The following is a 22,101-nucleotide window of genomic DNA, read 5'->3' on the forward strand; positions in this document are numbered from 1 at the left end:
TTTAATAGAATAACTTGAAAACATTTCAATATAATTTAAGCATAAAAATTATTGTAATTATTACAATATGATTTACTCATTTATTGTAATTTACGCGATATGGTATGATAAAGGAATGGCAGTATATACATATATATATATATATATATATATACATACATATATATATATATATATATATATATATATATATATATATATATATATATATATACATACATATATATATATATATATATATATATATATATATATATAGTATTTATAGTTGTGTATGGGCATCCAGCGTGACTGGAAGTAATCACGTGGCGTCAATATTAGCCCGGTCTGGTCAAGAATAGCCCTGATGGGAATCCCGTCTGACCACCTTGCCCCCCATGATCGGTCAACATCTAAATTAGGATAAATGTGCCGTTGTAGATGCGATGTATTATCGTTATTTGCTTATCAGCTGGCCGGATCGTGACGTGGCCGCTATTAATCGTCGTGCTTTTTGTTATGCGAGCCGCATAAATGTTTCAAATTAAACCGTAATTGAAACAAGATTTTATTTTAAATATAAGATGATTCTGAAGTGTGATACGATTTGTCATACAACATTTTGATCTTGGAATTTTAAACAGTGTATAATTTCGCTGTAATCACTTTCTTTTGACTTTCTTTTCAATTTTCAAGATTTTTAAAAAATTTCTCAGGAACAAAATTCATGGAGATCTATATAAAATTCTTGGAAATTTGAAAAGTTGCTAAAATTTTAAATAATGCAATCTGTTCACTTTATCAGAAGTTCTTTTATTTTTTTGCGATTTATAATTCCAAATTTCCAAAAACAGACATTAATTTCAAATAAGATATTTTAAAAGTTATCTTAAACTAGCTTTTAAAAATTGTAATTATAAATTAGGACAGTAGGATCATATGGATGTTTTTTTGATGTCATTCCTAAAAGGTAAAGGCTTTTGCTGAATTCCAGAAAACATCTATTAACAAATGACTTGAGCACATTATTATGCTTTCTAAAATATATGTATTATTAATATTATCGAACTATATTATTTTCGCAGCACAAAATCTATCGGATTATAAGACGTCTTTAAGACTACTTTTGGAAATGTATCTTTAAAACGTCTTATGATTCAATTTTAAACTTTGTGTTGTCTAAATTTTGCCGCTTAATATCAAAGTAGCGATATCTTTCAGTAAATCTGAAACTTTAGACGATTAATTTATATATTTTCCTTTAAATAATTTGATGTTAGTGAAGCTGATAAATTAACCACTCAAAGTTTCATGGACTTAACGAAAGATATTGCCACTTTGATGTTCCTTGAAAGAATTCAAATTTATCAATTAGTTCTACAGCTATAATAGTTATATTTTACTACATTTTCAATTCAAGAAAAGACTGTAATACGATAATAATATATGTACTCAAAGGGGTAACCACTCTTGAATTCCGATATTTAACCCATTACAAGTCCGATGAATTTCATGGTGGTTGGAGATTTGGTTTTTGTAGTAAATTTTTGAACACAGTTATCAGAGATCACACGATGCTGTTTCTAGAAAAGAGTCATCAAAAATTTTGACTGTACCATTTTGCAAAGAACAAGTCAATAAAAATTTTTGTTAAAAAATAATACAATTAAAACTTTTAGTGACTTGTTTTTTTTTAGAAAAATTTCCTATGATTATAATAAATTCCAATAAAGTCTGATAAAGTTCGATGAAATCCAACGTAGTTTAGTAAATTCCATCGTAGTCCGATGAAGTCCAGTGAAGTCTTGAAATCCAAAGTCCGAAGGTGTACATCTATTTTCTGAATGGTTATCCCCTGGCATGTATTATTATATCGATGTATTGATTTTTTAATGTCGTTCAAATGGCGCAGCATATTAAAGTTTAGTATTTCCATAGTTAAAAACGATAATGTCTCTAATTAATTGCTAGAGTAAAATTGCTAAGAGTAAAAATCAGAAAAAATACAGAATACCAAAAATAACAAAAATTTATCTAAAATTAATTTAAATTTATTTAAAATAGTCAATACAATTTTACTGTCGAATTAAAAAAAAAGCATAAAGATACTCTTTGCAACTTTATTATGATACATAAATATAAGTTTAAATCTCTTAACGCACTCTATATATTTGAAAGTGAAATAATGTCGGAAGATTGGGTATATGAAAAAGAACATAATAACAATTATTTATATTCATATTATTTGGTTTACAGAAGTTAACAAACATAGATTGAATCTAAAAATCAGTTCGCTATAGACATTATTTTTACAAATATATAAATATATATTTAATTACAAAAATAAATGGAATTTTTTATTTGATTCTTAGAGTTTCGTAAATGTTACATTTTGTAACATTTTGTAAAATACACATTTATATATCAATTATTAATGTTAAGTATGATATCATATCATCGCATAATTTTGAAATTCCTGTCAAAGTGTCGTTTTGTAGGCTTATATATATATTGTATATTATCAGCTGCGTTATTAAAGCTAGTAATATTATTAGTATTATTATTAGTACATCTCGGTATCACCAACATCGAAGCTTTGACAAAACGTGATGCTCTGACAAGTCAAGGTTTAAAAATATCTTTCGTTGTTGGTGAAACCGAAATTAGCTGAACACATTTTCATATCTCTCCACAAATATAGCGTTTGTAACCACGGATACCCAATCACATTATTATTATTACAAGTAACATTCAATAAACAGAGAGAGATATAAATAAAACTAAATTTAACAGAACAAAGTGTAGTAACATTTTCGTACTTGTAAAAAAATTTTTAATTTCCACACATTTTTCTTCTTGTCAGAGAATCAAAGATTAAAAAATTAAAATAACATTAAAATTACATTATCAATTTATAGTTTTTATAAATTAAATATAACATTAAATAAAGTTACATGTATTTAAAGGATAACATTGGAAGACACTTAAATATCAATACAAGAAGAGAATTATGTAAGTAAATATAAAAACCATTAATTGTTTTAACAATATTGTTTAACATCAAAATTAGGATCTAAACGCAGCGTGCTAATCGGAACTTGTGGAGTATATGGCATTAAAATATTATTATTTGTTAATTACAAGATCATCTGCATTAAAAATGTTATTGGCCCCATTCTGATGTTATTATTGTAATTTGCACAAAATTTCAACCACTAAATGCTATGTGTAAATATAGCTTTAAACAATTCGAACAATTCCCATAGAAATAACTCGAATGCAAATGGTATATTTACTCAGTTCGCATTTGATAATTCGGTTCGTTTCGCAATATTACTGAGTTATTTTGACTTCGCAATTTTGCAATTAGACATTATGACTCAACCTAGAGGAAGACGAATGCTCCTAATAATAGCAGGAGTATTTTTGACAAGTGGCTGAATAGTGTATTTGAAATCGTCATTCTAAAATATTTATATTAACTTTCTCGATCGAATGCATTTCTTATCAATACAATATTGCCAGTATATTCATCGAATCAAATGAATAAAATTAAAATGTTTTAACTAATTATCTCTAACTAAAGTATTTTCCTAAAATGAGAGATGAAGAGCAAAAGCATATTCTATATTTCATAAAAATATAGAATAATATATTAGAATAATATATTTTTTAATTATCTTGGTTCTTAGTATATATGAAACATTCCCTTTATATTTCAAAATGTTGGTCATACAATATTGTCATACGAACTTGTGTCGTTATAAAGTAAAACCCGTTTTTCAATTCGCAACAAATTGCGAATTGTGTTTCGCTGCAATTCGAGATCATTAATATACCGCAGCGAGCAGAAACAAACCTATAAACACTGTGGATGGACTGTAGGATCTGCGGTTGTCCACTATTAAATCCAATTATATCATAGTACTATATATAATCTTAATATCGCGTTACTGATAATAACTGTAAATTGTTTTAAACTTTTACTCAATAATAATATTAATAGACTGCTTTCCTAGTAAAATTTATTACAAAAATAGTTTATATTTGTTATCGGGCTATATATGTATTTCAAATTTTTGCTCAGCGAAAATTGACTCGCTATATATAATAGAAGAAAAATTAACTTTTCATTAAACTTTGTTTTTTAATTCCTTGCGTTCAATTTATAATATCTAAAACATATATTATAAATTAAACGCAAGCAGTTAAAAAAGTTATTTTACTGTCTCATATTATACATAATTAAACATATTATTCTTATCGCCGTGGAACGATAATGAATGTCAACGGTAATAGTTATCTTAAAAGGCACAACAGTTACAGAAACGCATGCAATAATTAATAAATTTGACGCGGAGTTGGCATTTTATTAATAATCGATATTGAAATCTGCGCTGTTGTCAATCTTGAACACGAAAAACAACATTTTATTTGCGCAGAAGTGCAATTATTTTGCGATAAAGTGTATCATGAGTCAAATCTTTCGTGCCATTTTGAATTTATCATTATTTATATCTTTTTGCCAGAATTAGAACTTACCACCAAAAATATTATCCAATCAGTGTGGGATAAATCGTCAGGCTAAATAGTTTCGTTATTACAGTACGGCACACTTCTTCTTATTCTTCTTGTAATTTGGTTTCAGTGGTGGCCGTTCTGAAAGTTGAAACTTTCTGACAATTCGCACCAGCTCGTGGAAAGCTTGATCGACGTTCATCCGTAGCTTAGCGCTGCACTCAATGTATGGAATTTTCAACTGACGCGCCAGATTTTGTGCTTCCTCAACTGATACCTAAAATAAAGATTCAAATTGGTCACAGAAAATTGTAGGGAAAAATATATACAATTACAATTATTGTTTTCTGTGTAGAAAAAAACGAACGGGTTAAATTGCTTATTCAGTGACACTTACACTCCTTTGGTGGTCCAAATCTGCTTTATTTCCAACCATTAACATGGGAAATTCATCTCGATCCTTTACTCGAAGTATCTGCCTGTGAAACTTTGACATCTCATCAAAGGACGAATGATCGGTGACAGCAAACACGAGAAGAAATCCCTCGCCACTTCTCATGTATTGTTCGCGCATCGCGCTAAATTCTTCTTGTCCAGCAGTGTCCAATACTACATTAACATAAACATAATTTCGATATAATGCTTGATTCTTGATTCTGTATTAAGCTAAATAGATCAAGAACAAACGCAAATAAGCAAAAGTAAAAGCAGATTTTAAACAAATTGAGATTTAATATTTGTTCCATGTGCTGTAAATTTCAAGATTACGTCTATGAATTATTTATTGTTTTCGTTATGTTTACATGAATCTTTCATATAGATAATAGAATGTAATTTATTATAATTGGATAGTACAATACAAAACGTAATTAAATAAAAAAATTGTTAAAATATATCTGACTTTAGTCAGAATGGAATAATAAGAATAATAAAATAACATTAAAAATAAAAGAATGGAATATATAATTTTCACTATTTCTGATGAAATCAGAACCTTCAACACTTCATTGATTGTTTATTAATATAATTTGGCACTTAAGGTGATGCTAAAGTCGTCCTTTTTTACCGACCGAACGTTAATTTTCGGGCATGCCGTTCTTCTAATTGCATTCACAGATTTAAAAATCCTTTTCCACAGTTAAAGTATAGACAGTAATGTATAATGGACGCTATATAAGGATAAAGAAAACAAAAAAAATTAAGAATAATTTTCCAATTTTTTTCGTTTTCATTATTCTTATATAGCGTCCATTATACATTATTGTCTATACTTTAACTGTGGAAAAGGATTTTTAAATCTGTAAATGCAATTAGAAGAACGGCATGCCCGAAAATTAACGTTTGGTCGGTAAAAAAGGACGACTTTAGCATCCCTTTAAAATATAGTTTACAGAGTTTACATTAAATACACTATATGTATAAATTTTTATTTTACACGCTCAATTCTGATTTATTTTTCACTTACTGTCAAGTTTGGCTGGAACATCGTCGATAACACATTGCTTCGTGTAAGAATCCTCGATTGTTGGATCATAATCGGTCACGAAATAACTCTGAAAAAAGATATTAAAATACATTGTATATATAGGATCATAAAGATAACACATTATATATGACAAATTTATTATATTATATTTTACGACATATTTTATATTTCATCAGGTGTTTTAAATAAAAAAATATAATCAAAGAGTTGTACTAAATTTTAAGATTATGTCTATGTAGATTATTTACATATTGTTACGTTGTGTTTACATGTATCTTTTTCTTGTAGAATACAATTTAAGCAATGTAAATTATTATAAATTGCATAACACAGCAAAGAAAAAACGAATCAAGTTATAAAATAAAATCGTCGATACAATTTAATATTGATAAAATAGAAACATAATATCAAAAACGGAATATAATTTTCCCTATTTCTGATCAAATTTAAATCTTCTATAATCCACTGATTACTATTTACATAAATCTACATAAAACATGTAAAACATAACGTAGTTTTCGTCAGGGCTGTGCTCGTAAACGCACGTTCACAAATATTCAATTTCAAATGCGAACATCAGCTGCAATTGCCGATCGCCGGCAAGTCGCATTAGCGTCATATATACTTGCAAATATCGCCGCGCGTGTCGCACCGCGTCCTCTTTCAGTCCTCTCGCGAGATACGTGGGGGTACGCGCGCTCGAGGTTTCGTCGGAATCGACGCGCCACGGCGCTGCCGCGTATATGACCATATATGACGATTGTATACGGCTGTACGACGCTGTGACATAATGCCTACAAGGCTACAACAGCCGTCCGACTGTTGTTTTTCCCGTCTCCTAGCAGGTAACGCGACGCGACGCTATCACGCTCGCGGATTTTACGATCGCGCCTTCCTCGTTTTCCATTTCAGGCCTGTCTCCGCGACGACAACACGTCGAGCGACAGTTGAGGCATCGCCGTCGCGGAGCGGAGCATCGCTCGAATCGCTCCATCGCTCCGAAAAATCGCATTTCGCGACGAACGCGAGAGGGGGAGGGAGAGCATTTTCATTTCGCCTTTTCGGGCGCGAAAGAGAAATGCGAATCCCGTCGCGGATACGCGAAGAAAAACACCGCGGTCGCATCTGCTCGCGACACTCGCGATCAGATGGCTGGACGATCGTCCCCGCGCGGCGGGGGGATCGAAAATTCGCGGGATCGCGATGATCGGCGGCAGCGCGCCACAAATTTCGATGCTGCTGAAACTTACTTGGATGAATTGTATCGTGATTGCCGATTTTCCGACACCGCCCCCACCCACGACGACGAGCTTGTAGGTCTGCGCATAGCTCTGCCTGTCAGCGGCTTTCGACATCTTTCTCCTTCTCTCTCTCTCTCTCTCGCGCTCGCTCGCTCGTGCTCACTTGCTCTCGCTGGCGCCGCACGCGCGCGATTAAACGTTCATCCCCGCGTGCGTGCGCGATTGACGCAGATTGACGGCGCCCGCCGACACGATACAGGAGATACGACGACGTGCCGCGCGCGCAGAAACTGGCAGAAACGAGTATCCTGGAGTATCCGCGGACGTTTTCGCGACGGCGAGCCCGCGCCGATGATCGCCGGACGAGCGCGCAACCTCGCTGGTAGCCCCGCACATGCGTTGGCTCACGCCAACTTTTTATGGTCGGGATTCTCCCCTCCGCGACCGAGTGTGTACGCACGTAGGTTTTGTGTAGGTTTGCGGTACAGTCGCGCGCGGCGCTGCGTGTCTTTATTGCGCGTATCACGCTCAGTTTTCTTCTTGCGAATCAACTCGCCTGTGCTCGCCTGTCAACAGATACGTCCTGTGTATCACTAGTCATTTAAATAAGCTTCCATCTGTACTCCAATTCACACGTAAGTAGCGCCTTTGTCCACTCCGAAAGTTACCGTTTATCAATAATCTGCATTGAGGAATTAATTATATACTTGTAAATAATTCATCGTGGAACGATAACCTTTTCATGATGAAGCGAAATCATATGGATTTGATAAGTACCTGTTTATTAATAAAAAAAAATCATGCATTTATTGCGCCTGTAACTTTTTCTGATGAAGAAAGATAAGAAATTGCTCCAAAAAACCAATCAGAAAACACGTACTGTTTTTTGATAGGGAACAATGAAGTTATTATTTAGCATCTGTTTTATGTTGCAGACGTTAAATATGAACAGCTCGACAGATCCAAGGCGGCCAGACAAGGAAGTGCGCTACAAGCCCCCGGGTTCAAATAATCAGTCACACATGCAAGACGACATGACTCCAGAGTACATGAACGTCATAGGAATGATTTTCAGCATGTGCGGCCTGATGATGAGGTTGAAATGGTGTTCCTGGGTGGCGCTCTACTGCTCCTGCATCAGCTTCGCTAATACGCGAGTGAGCGAAGACGCCAAGCAAATCCTCAGCTGCTTCATGCTGTCGATATCAGCGGTGGTCATGTCCTACTTGCAAAATCCACAGCCCATGATACCTCCATGGGCGAGTGCCATGCAATGAATTTTTGTACAAACGTATATGCATTCATATGCGACTTACTTTATTAAACAATCTTCTTTGTCCGATATATGAATGCAAGAAAATTTGAATATAAATGTTTGTTAGAGCGAATGATCACTATTTATATCATACAGATGAGTTTTCTGTAACATACGAATGAATAATAAATAAAAATGAATTCTCTGTAATAATGTATTATCACTCAGTATGCAATATTGAGTCCGCGTTACACTGATAATTTTCGGAGTCGCTCTATGATCACTCAATATGCAGATAATCAATTGCATATACACTATATACAGATGTAGATAATTTGTTTCGTCGTTTATCTCTTATAAATAATTCTGTTATGCTAAAATTAATCGTATATTCTGTGATTTTTTCCTAAGGATACTATAAATATTACAATAAATGTTAGATTTTCTAAACATACGTTGACTAGAATTTAAATGCCACCTGGTGCTATTTTTTTTTTTTTTTTTACATAAGTACAGCGACATCAAAACTCTGATTCTTAAGCATGTCTTCAAAGGTCACATACTTGACAGCCGTAGTTTTTTGGACTAGATAATTGCAATAGCGTTCCGTGAAATATTTTTTCATTCACATTGCATCGAACTCGTGCATCTTGATCAGAGTGTAATAAAAAAAAGTAGTACCAATAGTAATACTGTGTTGTATCAATTTGCATCGTAACGTTAAAGCACGTTCTAGGAACAGTACAAATTATATCAAAACGAACGGAACTATGCGAGATTTGATTTTTATATATTCCGACAAATCCACATTTAGAAATATATAAAAATCAATGGACTCTACTGTAATCTTAACAAACGATCTTGTTACAAAATAGGCCGTTACTGCGACGTGCTGCAGTACATATTTTAATTTTGACTAATAGAGAGATTTATAGTTGATTACAGAAATGTGTTTTTCTGACATTAAACGAGTAATGGAAATAAATGTTTTGATATGGAACTGAAAATTCCGTAGAAATATAAATTATTGTATAATTACGTTTAGTTTCATTAACCAATTAAAATAATCGCTTGGTTTTATTGTTCAACATTGCACTTAGGATCCTCTGTCGTTGATATTTTAAGTAATCCTATTTAAATAAGTTATTGTTTATAATAACGATTACAGTAAGATTACAAAACTGTAATGCCTCATTATTAGTTGCAATATTCGTATCGTGACAAGACGATGATCGAAGAAAGTATGTTTGAATCTATAAATCGAAAATGGACAATCCAAATGCGCAAAAGACGTGAGAGCGTTTCAAAGTTGTCCTTTCTTGATGAAATTTCTTCGCACGTGTCTTAGATACGTTTGGTTTGATTACCTGAGAATTTCGTAGATTAAGGAAGAAGAGGAAGTTGGAGAAGAGAAGAATTTGGCACATGTATCCGAACTACTTTCGTCTACTATTACTATGCTTCGTGTGTGGGTGTGTGTATGTGTGGTCCTCGATTGGTTTTATTTCAATTCGCTGAGCTAAAAAAAAAAGTCCTTTCGCAACAAATATTCCTTTCAGCCAAAGTTAAAGAGGATCAACTCATACATCATTCTCACAGAGCGATACCATTACCTTTTTTTTTTTAACTACGATTGACTTGTTTTTTATTTTCACTGACAATGAGTGAAGAACGCTTTCGTAATCGTTGACCGTGTCTTCCTTCGGTATTCTCATCTAGAATCTATAACGACTAGACGCTGCTCTCGCCTCGTCCCACCAACGTAATGGGATACACATACTTTTTCCGCTTAGCGTTGAAAAATGGTGAATTGTGTTGGCCGGGAGTCGGCGTGGGCGACAAACCTCGGAGAAGCGGTAACGAGGCGTCACCGCCCACGCCCGTCGCGTCGATTCCTTTCTTCCATTCAGCACCTAGATCCGTAGCCGGTGCCATGAGCCCTTTGCACTCCGGTGAGCTGCGCACGCTGAGAAAGACGTCGTTGCTGCTGTCCCGCTGGCCGCAGGAGCCCTGAAGATACGAAGACGCGAACTCGATATACGATCGCAGATGCTCGAAATGGCTTCTTGTCAAATGGTAAATTGACTTTTATGCGTACCTTTGCCTCGTAGAAATCCAAGCTGGAACCGTTAGTGTCGTTCTCTTCCTCGTTGAACTGAACACGATGCGAAGTATGGGAGACTCTCGAGGAGTGCGATGACGTGTGGGTTGACGAGTTTTCCGATAAATCGTCCCTGCAACACGCTGCTGTGCACGTCCGTTGTTCTCTAAAGTATATATTATTTATGTGATAAATACATATGATATACAGGTTCTTACAGGAAAGAGTTGAAAACTTGTAGACACAGCGATGACCCACTAGCTTGAGTCGAAATACTTGATAAACGTAATTAGAAAAATCAAGCGACCGATCAAAAGCGATGGTCGATGGTTAAATTAATTGAGATTGCAAATAAAATCTTGTGGATCCGTTTAATCGAGAGAATTGAAAAGAAAAAGGTGTCCACCTCCTAATGGTAACAGAGTCCCGTCGTCTCGGGACCGGCGGCGGAAGACCGGCGGCGGCCAGACTCCTGGCGCTCTCGTAGCTCGCCTCGCTGTTGCCGCTGCTGCTGCCGTTGTTACTGCCTCCGGCGTGCTCCGTCCTCAGGAAGTAATTCTTCGCCGAGAGCATCGCGTAGTGCAGATTGTTCTTCAGATCGTCCGCCGCCGTCGACAAGTTTCCCGGGATCTTGGGGGTGCGTCGCATCGGCCTGGGTGCCGGTACCACCGGCGACGGCGGACTGCTCGTCGACGCCTCCGACAGCGTCTCCGGCGTGGCCAACGGCGCGGTACGCGTCGGCTCGTCCCATCGACTTGGTCTTCTCGCCCGGGAAAAGGAAGGAAACGGTGAATCTCATCTCCGAGGAAGAGGTCATACATTTTTTTTTTCCAATTTCTATCTTTATTTGTAGACTCGTTTCAAGACGGCGCGAGTGTCACGTCTTGCGTCTTCTCGGACCTTCCGTCCTTTGGGAACACTTCCTGCGCGACCGTGATCTTTTGGGATTTATGATACGCGTATTAATGCGACGATAACATTGAGGTGCACGATACGTGACTCCGGTGAGGATTCGGATCTAAGCGAGAGAAGCGAGAGTGAACGAGAGCGTGAAATGAAATTGCTAAATCTGAGTGAAAAGCGGGTGCGATGATCGATTCATTCGTTTCTCAATATCTCTCTGATCAATGAGATCCCCTATTCATTCAGATACTCCTTAAAATTCGCTATTATATTTTTTTCATAAAAAAAAAACTACTTCGCTTTCGCGTTACTGAGATATATCTCGTTTAAAGTGCGTATAATTTTAATAAGATCAATAATTTCGTATATTTTTAGATGCCCGGCAACAAGGGTACAGTGTCGTGGTGCCGGTGCGAGCATGGCCACAGAGTTCAACGTCATCACTTCTATCGCTGCTACCAGTTTCCTCTTCTCTTCGGTATTCGTTCTCGTCTCATCCCGATATTGATCCTTCGCGGTCCGGAGCAACCCAAAATGCGAAAAATATTTCCGATCGAAAAAAAAAGAAAAGAAGGGACAAATTTTACAAAGACTATTTTTCCACGTATCTGTAACGCTATATAGCTCGCGTCTCGAAACAAGCGATATTATACAACGATTTCGAGCCTGTTCGCGCCGCCGGCGCCGGACCGCGAAGGGCTCTAAGTGGCTGATGGTCGTCCTTACGGTTTGCTGTCTTCCAGCCTGGGCGTGTGGAGCAGCTCGCTGGCGAGGCTGACGTACTCCCACGGGATACCCCGGGAGTCCACGCTGAGCTCACGACCGGCCTGCGGTATGTCCGTCGGGCTCTGCAACGACGTGAAGCTCGTCTCGAGGCAGAGCCGGTGCGGCGGAGTGCCGGCCAAGTTGCCCAGGTGATACCTCGTCGGGGTGGACGGCGATAGCAGGGCTCGCATTTCCTGCTCCTGCAACTCCAGCTCCTGGATCTCCATCGCGTGATGCTCGCGTATCTCCGACAACGCCTCCGTCGAGGACGCGTGTCCGAACACTAGTCGTTGCGGCTTCGCCGGTCCCAGAGTCGTCACAACCTGGCACGACGCGAGCCACGACGTAGAGGGTATAATCGGGTCCCTCGTTACAGAATGTCGCGAAACTACAGGTACAAATCTACGCCCGCGAATCTCCCGAGCTCGAAAATCGTCGGCAAACGTCTCGTTAAGACTTCCTCTCGTTTCAATTTTCTCGTTTCAATTTTCTGCCTTGAATCACGTGATAATTAAATGTCACGTGAAGACTAAAACGGAATTGTCTCGAAGTAAAAAAAAAGGAATAAAAATTCATTATCGATTTGCCGTTTTAATTTTCTTGAATATACTTATTAATCTGTCTCTCTCAAATGCTTTCTTAAGATTTTATTTAAATAAAGCTCTCTTGATTCTTTTTCTGAATTTACGATACAATTCTAATGTTTAAATTTTGTACCTATAATTTGTCGACACCCTGTACGGATTTTTATTGATCTTGAGTCGATTATATGACAAGTAGTTTCCTATTCATCAAAAAATATTTTCACTCATCTATCATTTTTCCCTTTTACTACTACGTTAATTTATCTAACTAAATACTGTTGTAATTACTATTTTTCGAGGAGAGAGGGGAATTTTTTGTTACATCGTAAACTAGTTGGGAGCACAAAAAAATCTCTACACGTTTATCAAAATTTTCTTTGAAGCTTCTGGGAATGCGATCCACTGCGATTTTCAATGTCCGTTGCATCGGAGATGGCCAATATCCTCGTTTCAACCGCAAATCAACGTGAACTCGGTCAATTTGCGTAATAGAGTAGCGAAAATAACCGCGAAATATTTAACGCGGATAATAAGAACGCGCGGATGTGCCGATAAAGCCACAAACGGAAATTCGAAACGGGATATTTATTTTTCGTCTCGCCGAGTATGAATCCTCTTAATTCTCGCGAACTCGACTCTTTTTCCTCTCTATCTTCACATAGTAGAAGTTAATCTGTCCAATAATTCTGACGCGTTACGCTCGGCTCGATAAGAATTGCCACATTACTTTGATTCCTCTTTTATGGCAATGAAATTAATCTTTCACGGTACGTCTAGCGAAGCCCTTTTTTTGAAAAGATTTAGCCCGAGCTTTTTCCGCTCAAAATCAAACGTTTAAAACGTTACTATTCATCTAACGACTTTAATGTAAACTGGATTTTTTGAAAGATGTTTCGCGGATTTTTTATAATTTCTGATTTTATGGATTTATGACAAAATGTTTTTCGTAAAGAGATGAATTGAAATGGGTTTTAGAGGCTCTTCATAACTCTCCTTGATGTTTGACAAAAAAAGAAAAGATTTTATCTTGCATTTTATATACTACCATCTACTAAAACTACTAACTATATTTTATCACAATTTTATTTTACAGGATATATTTTTGATCGTATAAAAAAATATTTCATTAAAAAAGGAAAGTTCATTTATATAATACAAATGAAAACTAATAGACAAAGCTGCCTTTCACATTTATATTGTAAGAATTTGTTAATGTCTTACTAGCAATTTTTGTAATAAAGCCTATGACAAGTATGCTTGCGCAATAGAATTGTGTTTTTTTCACACTGCTTATGATTATCTAATTCATGTATCATTTCCCAGAAGAGTTTTTCTTGCAAACATTAATCTCGACGCTACTTCCTACTATTGTCAATCACACCTGTTCGATCATAATAGTTGCCAGCATGCAGACGAGACGATACCCCCGTCAAAATCATCTAGTCTAGGATCAATCAGGCCAATCGACTCTAGTCGAGTGCCGAGTGCACAATGAAGACGATATCAGTGCATGATGCGCATGCATTTACGTGTATGCGTGTGTGTATGTATATGCGTATTATGTGATACACCGTTCTCGATCAATGATTGCGATCAATGTTGCGTCAGGAAGTGCTTACCCCTTTGTTGGAGCGCAATAATCGAATATCTCGCCCTGAAACCGACCCTCAAAATCTCGGATATTTCAATTCAACTGATATTTTGTACAACGAAAATACTCAGTGAACGATGAGGCGAATTGGACTATCTCATGTAAAATGCAATATCTGTAGAATGTGTTTCGATTTGATCCCATTAACCACAGAATATCACGATTTCAATGTAACATCCGCAAAATATCCCAGTTTGATTTCACACGTTCGCAAAATATTTTATTCTAATATACTTTATGCAAGCGGAAAATACCTTGAGAGGTATTTTTTGAGGTATTCATAAAATGATATTATAACAATTGTAAAAGTTCAGTCTTAAAATATATATATATATTTCACATTTTCGTATGTGAAAACGGATGTTGAAAAGAGAGAAAAATAACATTACATCTCATTCTTAAAACCTGTTGTATTGTTTTAATCGTTTTTATAAAATTGAAATTTGTGTCACAAGTGTACAACAAACATTTCTATGAAGAAAAAATAATTTAAATAACGAGAACGTCTTTATTGACCGTTTTTATTGAAAAATAATGTCCTCTTTATGATGTATCGCGTAAAATAACGTGATCGCGAAGAGATCGAGAAAATAAAATAAAGTGTAAATATACTTCCAAGAGTGCTTCGAGATATATCTCCGGCACATTTATCCTCGTTTACACACGGATCAACTCTGGACGTTCGAAAATTCTCGGTGATATATTCGCGGAATATCCTGGGGGATCATTTACGTTATTTCGCTACGTGAGGTGTTCAAGCCCTGGATCAAGCCTCCCGTACCAAGTACCTTGTGTCGTGACGCGAGGAGGGTGCGGTAGCGCGGGCGTCCGGTGTACCCCGATGGTGGAACGTCACGATGATTGGGTGATGATCGAGGGGAGGTCCCCTGAACTCGGTCGCCGTCGTGTCTACCACCGCGGTGGTTGCAGCAACATCGGCTCCCGTCACCGTCGCTGCCCCCGCTTCTGCGCAGCCCCGATCTCTGCACGCCAACACCTAATCCACATCGCAGCCACCCTCAGCTACCCGCTATGCGCCTCAACTCACCGCTTATTCGCTTAGCTCGGCCGATTTTTTCGCGACAGCTTCTTCCAAAATGTGTATTTGAAAAGATCTCGAAATATGATTCTGTAATGTCCTGCTAAATTTGTCCAAAGTTTCGAGACAAAACAATTTTAACGCTGATTTACAGGGGGTGCCACGGTGTCAAGCCTCGATCGACAAGCTAATTAAGTAATAGCGTTTTTCATGTTTGCCCCAAATGCATCTTATTAACAATCTTATTAACGATCGCACCCCTCCTTTTCGTTTCCGAAAATGCCGCTTGCTAATTAATCGAGCCGACGAGCGATTAGGAGCAAACATCAATTTCCCTCCCACTGTAGATCTAAGATGATAACGTGCATGCAAAATCTAGCAAAAGGACTGTTGCGCCGTTCGTGGGACTTTAATCGCCTGGCTTCGTTATAAAATAGTTTCTCCTATTTCGAGCAAATTGCGGTTGCTCCAATTGTGAGTTTTGTCGGTATAACGTGAAGATCGTATCTGATTTTCCTGTCGTGCCGGAACTTCAATTTGAACTTGGTCAGAACACCCCAATGCCGAATTACGTTAGTTTCAACAATTATGTTCATTCTTTTGACGATTTATTACAAAATTCTTCTTGTCTAACACATATTTTATATTTTGCTCGTTTGAAAAACCAAACTTGTTTAATCGGGTTCATGCGTGTTTACCGCTAAACAAAATTGCAGTTTAATGTTGGCAGAATAAGCTACAAAGCTGATTGCAGCAAAGAAATATGTGATTAATTATATAAATGAATAGTGTGATTAATTATATCAACGAAACAGGTAAATTACATGAATGGCAAAAATAGCAGCTGTGTGACGCAACTTAAATTAATAAATAACTGATTGGCGCAAAGTTATTAATAATGCTCAATTAGTTCAATTTCAATGCAGTTTTAAGCGTTTCGCACATATCATGAAACGCTTAAAATTATATTGATACTGGAAATGATTATACGAATATTTCTTATATATAATTAATATATAATTTTATTTTATATGTTTTTTTAAAACTTTTTTACTTTATAATTAAATATATAAATAAATTATATATAATTAATTCTTTTGTGTTTCATTTTATTTTCAAGCGCGCGCGCGCGCACGCGCGCGCACGCGCGCATGTGCGTTATGTGTTTACGTGTGTATAAAGAATTAAAAAGCTATTAAAAATCCACGATAATAAACTACGTGTTTCATAGCAGAAAATATTGTATTAATTAAAAGTACATACATCGCAAATTATACAAAATAACAAAGTTATTACAGAAATCGTATGCACTAACAAAACGACTAGAATAAAACTTTTAGTTTAGTTTCATCTGAATTTTTCGCAGGGAAAAAATTCACATTGTTAAAAATACAGATTGATCCATAATAATCTCGTACTTAGCGCTAAATAACGATCGTCAAATCTCACATCGCACTGTGAAATCTAATACGCGATCACCAAAATGGTTAAAAATTGTGCAAAGTCAACTTGAACAATCGTTTTTAACAACAAATACGCAATAACAAAACGAAATACATATATACACCTTTATTTTTCAGTTTGTATTCAGTTTTTAGATTTTAATCGTTTTGTGTGCAATAAGTAAAAGAAGAAGACAGAGAAAAAGTGAAGAAGAATAGAGATCAATCTCATAAGTAAAACCTAGAAAATAATACGCCTTTTTCTTTGAACGAGCGAATTAATAGCGGCCAATTCTTATTTAATGTATATCATAAATTATAAAAAGTATAAAAATGTGCCAAAACTATTTCGTATATAGAAAAAAAGAAAAATTATTATAATAAATAACGTTATTATATAAATAATAATCCTGTAATTAAATTTAATTGATAAATTTAATTAACTAATAATAATTCATTAATTGAATGATGACTGTTTGCATACTGCAGTGGTATTTGCTCACAACGAATATTACTGCAATGTAAGCGGTCTACAATATTTTTAGCGCTTTACCAAATATAAAATAAAATAGCAAAAATAAAATATATACTATTTTGCGTATAATAAATTAAAAGATTATTTCTTTCTAAAATAACCAATTAAATTGTAAATGTCGCTGTTCGTGTCATATAAAATAATTTTTACATAAAATTAGTTTTTCATGTAAATATATCGCGTGCAAACGATAGCGAATTCATATGCCGCTGGTTGGCTACTATTCGGCACAGAACGATAATTCATGCAGTGTACAAGAGCATGCATGTCAGTCGTGTTACTCTACTTAGGCGGATATTAGGAGTAACAAGTACAAGAATATTTAGCGAACGCAATATTTAGCGAAATAGCGATATTGTCGAAATAAATAAGGTATTTGCGATATCAAAAGCAAATAATTGCGAGTCCATTAATCAGTAATTACGATAGCGAAGTCAATATCATTGACATCAAAGGGACACTCAGAAAATAGAATCGAGAATCTTTTATAGTATTTAATATTTCCTCGTACTCTTTCTCCTTTCCTAACATTTCAAATTTGTCTTTACAATTCGAAATATCGAACTATCTTGTACATTAATAATCTTATCATTAAAAAAAGTGATTACTTCGTTATCATCGATTACTGAAGAGACCCTGCAAAATTCCCATGCGTCCCTTAACCCTAGCAATACAGACTTGAATCTAAAGGCATGTAAGAAATCGAAATTTCAAAATGTTTATTTAAAAAAATCCGATTTTCTTTCAAATTTAAACAGAATTATAATTAAATTTTAAATAATAACAATTTCAATTAATCATCTTAGAACTTTTTGAGAGAAAAACCGCGCATAAAAATTATTGATAGAAATTATAATATACAACAGAATTTATCAAATCCCTAATCTGCGTTCTTGAAAAAAGCATATTTTTTTTTTAATCCGTCCTGCTAGGTTTAATCGAACTTTTATACATTCCCTCTACGTCGAGTTGTATTCGTAAAATTAAATATACAATTGCATCGTTGCAAAGCACAGTAATATACACTTGTGGCAAACGCAACTGAACGACTCCGAGTAACAAAAGCGAAAAACAATATGATTACGCTAAATAATAATAACTAGACAAACCATTTGAAAATCTACAGCTACGCTCTACGCTAATTCATACATGACAAGTGTCAAATAAATAATAACGCATAGAAATGCCTCGATGTTTGCAACAAAATAATAAATAACTTTTTTATAGCTATAACGTGTGCGTGACTCCACGCAGGTTCGTCACTCATCCCAATAGAAGGTATCTGAAATCGCTGAAGAAGCGACGGTCTCTCGACGAGCCTGCGATTATTAATTTCGGTAACGGATCGAGAGAAGAGAATCCGTCGTTAAAATTGAGATCGTGACCCGCGGAACGTCTCATCTCCGCGTACGACTCGCGGAGAACGAATCTCTGACCGTCAACACGATTCTGGTAGCTTATCTTTGCGCTCGTGCACTTCCACGTCTACGACGATCGACGTGCAATCGACGACACCCGGGCGAATGCGCGCGCGATCAACACCGTTAACAACCTGATCGGCGGTTCTGGTTATTCGATCCCGCTGGACCACTTCGTCGGGGATGTCCGGCCCGTCGGCGGTCTCCTCTAAAGGCTCGTAATGACCCGGCTTCACCGACGGGGTTCGGCTCAGTGGTGCTTGCGATCGTCTTATTTGTTGCCGTACGACGCTCGCGTCCCTGCTTACCTTGTTCAACGCGCGCAGCATGTTGTCCGGCATGTGGTCCTGTATCATCACTGGGCTGATCAGTACCTCGTCGAAATCGCACGGACCGGCCCACAATGCCTGGTACACTGGCTCGTGTTTGTTCAACACTTGTCTGGAATTCAACGTGAAAGAACGACTTTGAGCCCAATCGCGGATCCCCCAAACTTTCATACGGGAGCATTATTTTTTTTATTTATTTTTATCTGTTATAAATTCTTTTTTTTTTATAGTTACTTCCCTTGATGAAGTAGAGAAGTTTTTTTATTCTTTTACTTTTATTTGTAATATCTTATATTAGCTGCATAAATTAATATTTTATACATTTATGCTCGATATAAAAATTACATTTTGTTCAATTAGAATGTCGGTAAGGTTTTAAGACATGCTATGTAAGTTACTTTTAGATATTTACATAAATTTCAAGGATAGTAAAAATGAAAGAATATATTATTCCTACGTTACGAAACGGCTATTTAATTAGTAGCAATAAATTTCTGAATTTTGTTGAAACATTCGCAATAGGAATTTTCGACAAAATATCTTCATTAGTCTTCGTTAAAATCTTTTTCTATTCCACATTAGAATATGCATCATTATATCTCTTCAACTTTATTATATAATAATAAAGAAAATTTCGTTATGACAAAATGAGATATATATCATGCGTATACTAATTTGTTTCCTACAAAAGATCATTTACTATGTAAAAGCATGCAGCTCAATCCACGTAAGGACCGTAATTAAAGGACTAAAGTATTAAATTTTGATGAATCATGATGGATATACTAAAGCTATAAAAAATTATCAAACCACTTCCCTTGGCGTAATATTACCTGTATGGAATATACTAGTCATGCATATGCATTGTAAATCCCGAGGAAGATGTATATAAATTCTCGGAAAAAAAAAAGAAAACGTTCCTTTTTCTTAATAATCACTTTACGTTGTAAATTAAATTGCATTATAAATTTCTGAATCAATCCTTCCTTTAAATTTTAAGTTTATCGAAAATAAAGTGACAATATTGGTCCTGTAAAATTTATTGCAAAAAAAAAACAATACATAATTCAAATTTTATTACACGAAAATCGCGTAATTTTAAAACTAGGCATGAGCGATGTGCGCGAAGAATATAAAATTTCGATATATGCCAGCTATACATTTTTCTCGAGATATTATAGATAGAAACCACCATTACGGAGAGAAATTCTGATATCGATAGCAAGAGGAAATATAATAACATCCTACGCAATAAATATGGAATGTAGGCCCAATAGAGAGACGCATGCGGGTATATATCTCCAAAATGCAACAACTCAGAGCAGTAGTCCTGAAAATGTACAAACTGATCTGATAGACATACCTCCAATGCGTCTCATACTTCTGCCTAAAAAGAAATACAGGCGCGATTAACTTTATATTTCTTCCGGGCTCGAGTACGATTGACGGGGTAAGATCGCGCGATATAGAAGAAAGCAATCGATTTAGCGGATAATCATTTTTTAACACCAAGATAATTTTAAGCTTATGGAGAAATATATTCAACATTGAGATATTAAATAAAAAAACTAAAAAACGATTGAAGTTAGAAACTCATTGTATATTAAATGATATTGCGACTTTTATGTATCTTTACTACTATATCGTAAACTAAAGTATTTAATTTTAAAAAAGCGTGACTCAAACGTCGGTGTCATTGAGTATCCAATCATTGGTACAATAAGTCTTACGAGTTTCAAAGAAGTAATCCTGTTTACGGAGATAAATAAGAATCGGACTATTAGCTAGTACTCACTCGCCCTTGTTCGGATGATGTCGCACCACGTGTATGATCCGTCCTGGTGGAAACAGGGGCCTGTGTAGAGGTAGGGCGATGCTGGAATCGCTGGGTACGATGGTCTGAGCGCGTGCCCGGTCCTTGTCCCGCTGGTATTCGCTGATGCAACCACCGGCTTCCAGGTTGGCCGCCGACGTAGGTGTCGAGCCGCAGCCGCAACACATCACCGAGCACGCTATTGTCTTCCACTGGAATAATTCGCGGACACACCGACCGTTCAATTATCGATTCCAGACGTGACAAATGTTGGTACAACTTGAGAGTGTTTCTCTCTACCTTAGGATCGACGCTTCTCTTTATAGCGTTGATGAGGTCCGCCCTCAGACTTTCCATCTGTCGAAGTCCGATCCTCGGTACTACATCCTTGCCCACCACTACAGAAGTGATGAACTCCTGCGTGTACTGTTGGGCAGGCATGCTCAACAGTCCACCGGGTGGCCCGAATGAGAAGCATATCAGGTCCGGGTAGTCTTGCTTCAATAGAATCGCGAGAATCGCCGCCGTGCCAGCGCCCAACGAGTGCCCCACCAAGGTCAATCCAAATTGGTGCGTGCCCCTCGAGGGATTCTGCAATAAAATTTGACAAAAATCCCAAAATACCAATCTAATTAGTTCTGGTATATAAAATCTCTCTAGAATCTCTAGAGGGAGTTCAAAATACAAAAACATTGAATACGATCGAATGTTTATGTCGAAAAATTGAATCTTAGAAATACAAAAAAGTACAATGGATAAATATATGAACGTCCTACATTGCGTTTCGATATAACTAATTCTTAACAAAGCTTCATATCATCGTGCAAGTTTTAATAGATTATTTTAATCAATTAAATACTCTGTCTTGTCTTCATTTATTCTGTACAAAGTTTTTATCACGATAAATCGCGATTTGAATATACGCGCGACTGAAAGGATTGTCCATGTTACATTTATATAACGTGAAAAATCGAAAACTATAACTAACCCGAAATGAAATACACTCAACGTTATATGTTAGCGAGTTAAATCCGCGATGAAA

At 36.2% G+C, this 22,101-nt stretch overlaps 3 protein-coding genes across 6 annotated transcripts in view; 1 reads left to right on the forward strand and 2 right to left on the reverse strand.

The window, feature by feature from the left end:
• Positions 1 to 2,199: 2,199 nt before the first annotated feature.
• Positions 2,200 to 7,460, reverse strand: LOC105196661 (ras-like protein 2). Its single transcript, XM_026133834.2, has 4 exons — positions 7,234 to 7,460; positions 5,963 to 6,050; positions 4,895 to 5,106; positions 2,200 to 4,774 (listed from the first exon to the last, which is right to left on the reverse strand). Exons 1-4 carry the CDS (start codon positions 7,336 to 7,338, stop codon positions 4,580 to 4,582), a joined length of 600 nt encoding a protein of 199 aa, XP_025989619.2. The 5' UTR covers positions 7,339 to 7,460; the 3' UTR covers positions 2,200 to 4,579.
• On the forward strand, positions 7,452 to 8,859 carry LOC105199442 (protein Asterix). The gene is made up of 2 exons (XM_011166576.3): positions 7,452 to 7,859; positions 8,160 to 8,859. The coding sequence occupies exon 2, from the start codon at positions 8,169 to 8,171 to the stop codon at positions 8,499 to 8,501; it is 333 nt and encodes a 110-aa protein (XP_011164878.1). The 5' UTR covers positions 7,452 to 7,859; positions 8,160 to 8,168; the 3' UTR covers positions 8,502 to 8,859.
• A 105-nt stretch (positions 8,860 to 8,964) lies between these two features.
• The window catches only part of LOC105199443 (diacylglycerol lipase-alpha), a 49,011-nt gene continuing 35,874 nt past the window's right edge, over positions 8,965 to 22,101 (reverse strand). For 2 of the 4 annotated variants that reach the window (XM_011166577.3, XM_026133824.2), the window contains 8 exons: positions 21,360 to 21,650; positions 21,042 to 21,271; positions 20,610 to 20,633; positions 19,226 to 19,358; positions 12,210 to 12,571; positions 10,987 to 11,340; positions 10,578 to 10,746; positions 8,965 to 10,489 (listed from right to left, as the gene is read on the reverse strand). In XM_011166577.3, the coding sequence (XP_011164879.1) occupies positions 10,211 to 10,489; positions 10,578 to 10,746; positions 10,987 to 11,340; positions 12,210 to 12,571; positions 19,226 to 19,358; positions 20,610 to 20,633; positions 21,042 to 21,271; positions 21,360 to 21,650 (1,842 nt within the window). In that variant the 3' untranslated portion in view covers positions 8,965 to 10,210. Of the gene's footprint in view, positions 10,490 to 10,577; positions 10,747 to 10,986; positions 11,341 to 12,209; positions 12,572 to 15,271; positions 15,481 to 19,225; positions 19,359 to 20,609; positions 20,634 to 21,041; positions 21,272 to 21,359; positions 21,651 to 22,101 lie in introns of all 4 variants that reach the window. The other 2 variants (XM_011166578.3, XM_026133825.2) reach the window with 2 other exon arrangements.

The sequence above is a fragment of the Solenopsis invicta genome, chromosome 3 (genome assembly GCF_016802725.1).
Source record: "Solenopsis invicta isolate M01_SB chromosome 3, UNIL_Sinv_3.0, whole genome shotgun sequence".
In the NCBI taxonomy this organism is placed as follows: Eukaryota; Metazoa; Arthropoda; class Insecta; order Hymenoptera; family Formicidae; genus Solenopsis; species Solenopsis invicta.

Excerpts from the sequence above, each read along its gene's own strand:
- LOC105199442 (XM_011166576.3), top strand. The coding sequence starts at position 8,169 with ATGAACAGCTCGACAGATCCAAGGCGGCCAGACAAGGAAGTGCGCTAC.
- LOC105196661 (XM_026133834.2), bottom strand. The coding sequence starts at position 7,338 with ATGTCGAAAGCCGCTGACAGGCAGAGCTATGCGCAGACCTACAAGCTC. Across the intron at positions 6,051-7,233 it reads TCACGATACAATTCATCCAA|AGTTATTTCGTGACCGATTA; the intron begins GTAAGTTTCAGC and ends ATCTTTTTTCAG. Across the intron at positions 4,775-4,894 it reads ATTTGGACCACCAAAGGAGT|GTATCAGTTGAGGAAGCACA; the intron begins GTAAGTGTCACT and ends TCTTTATTTTAG.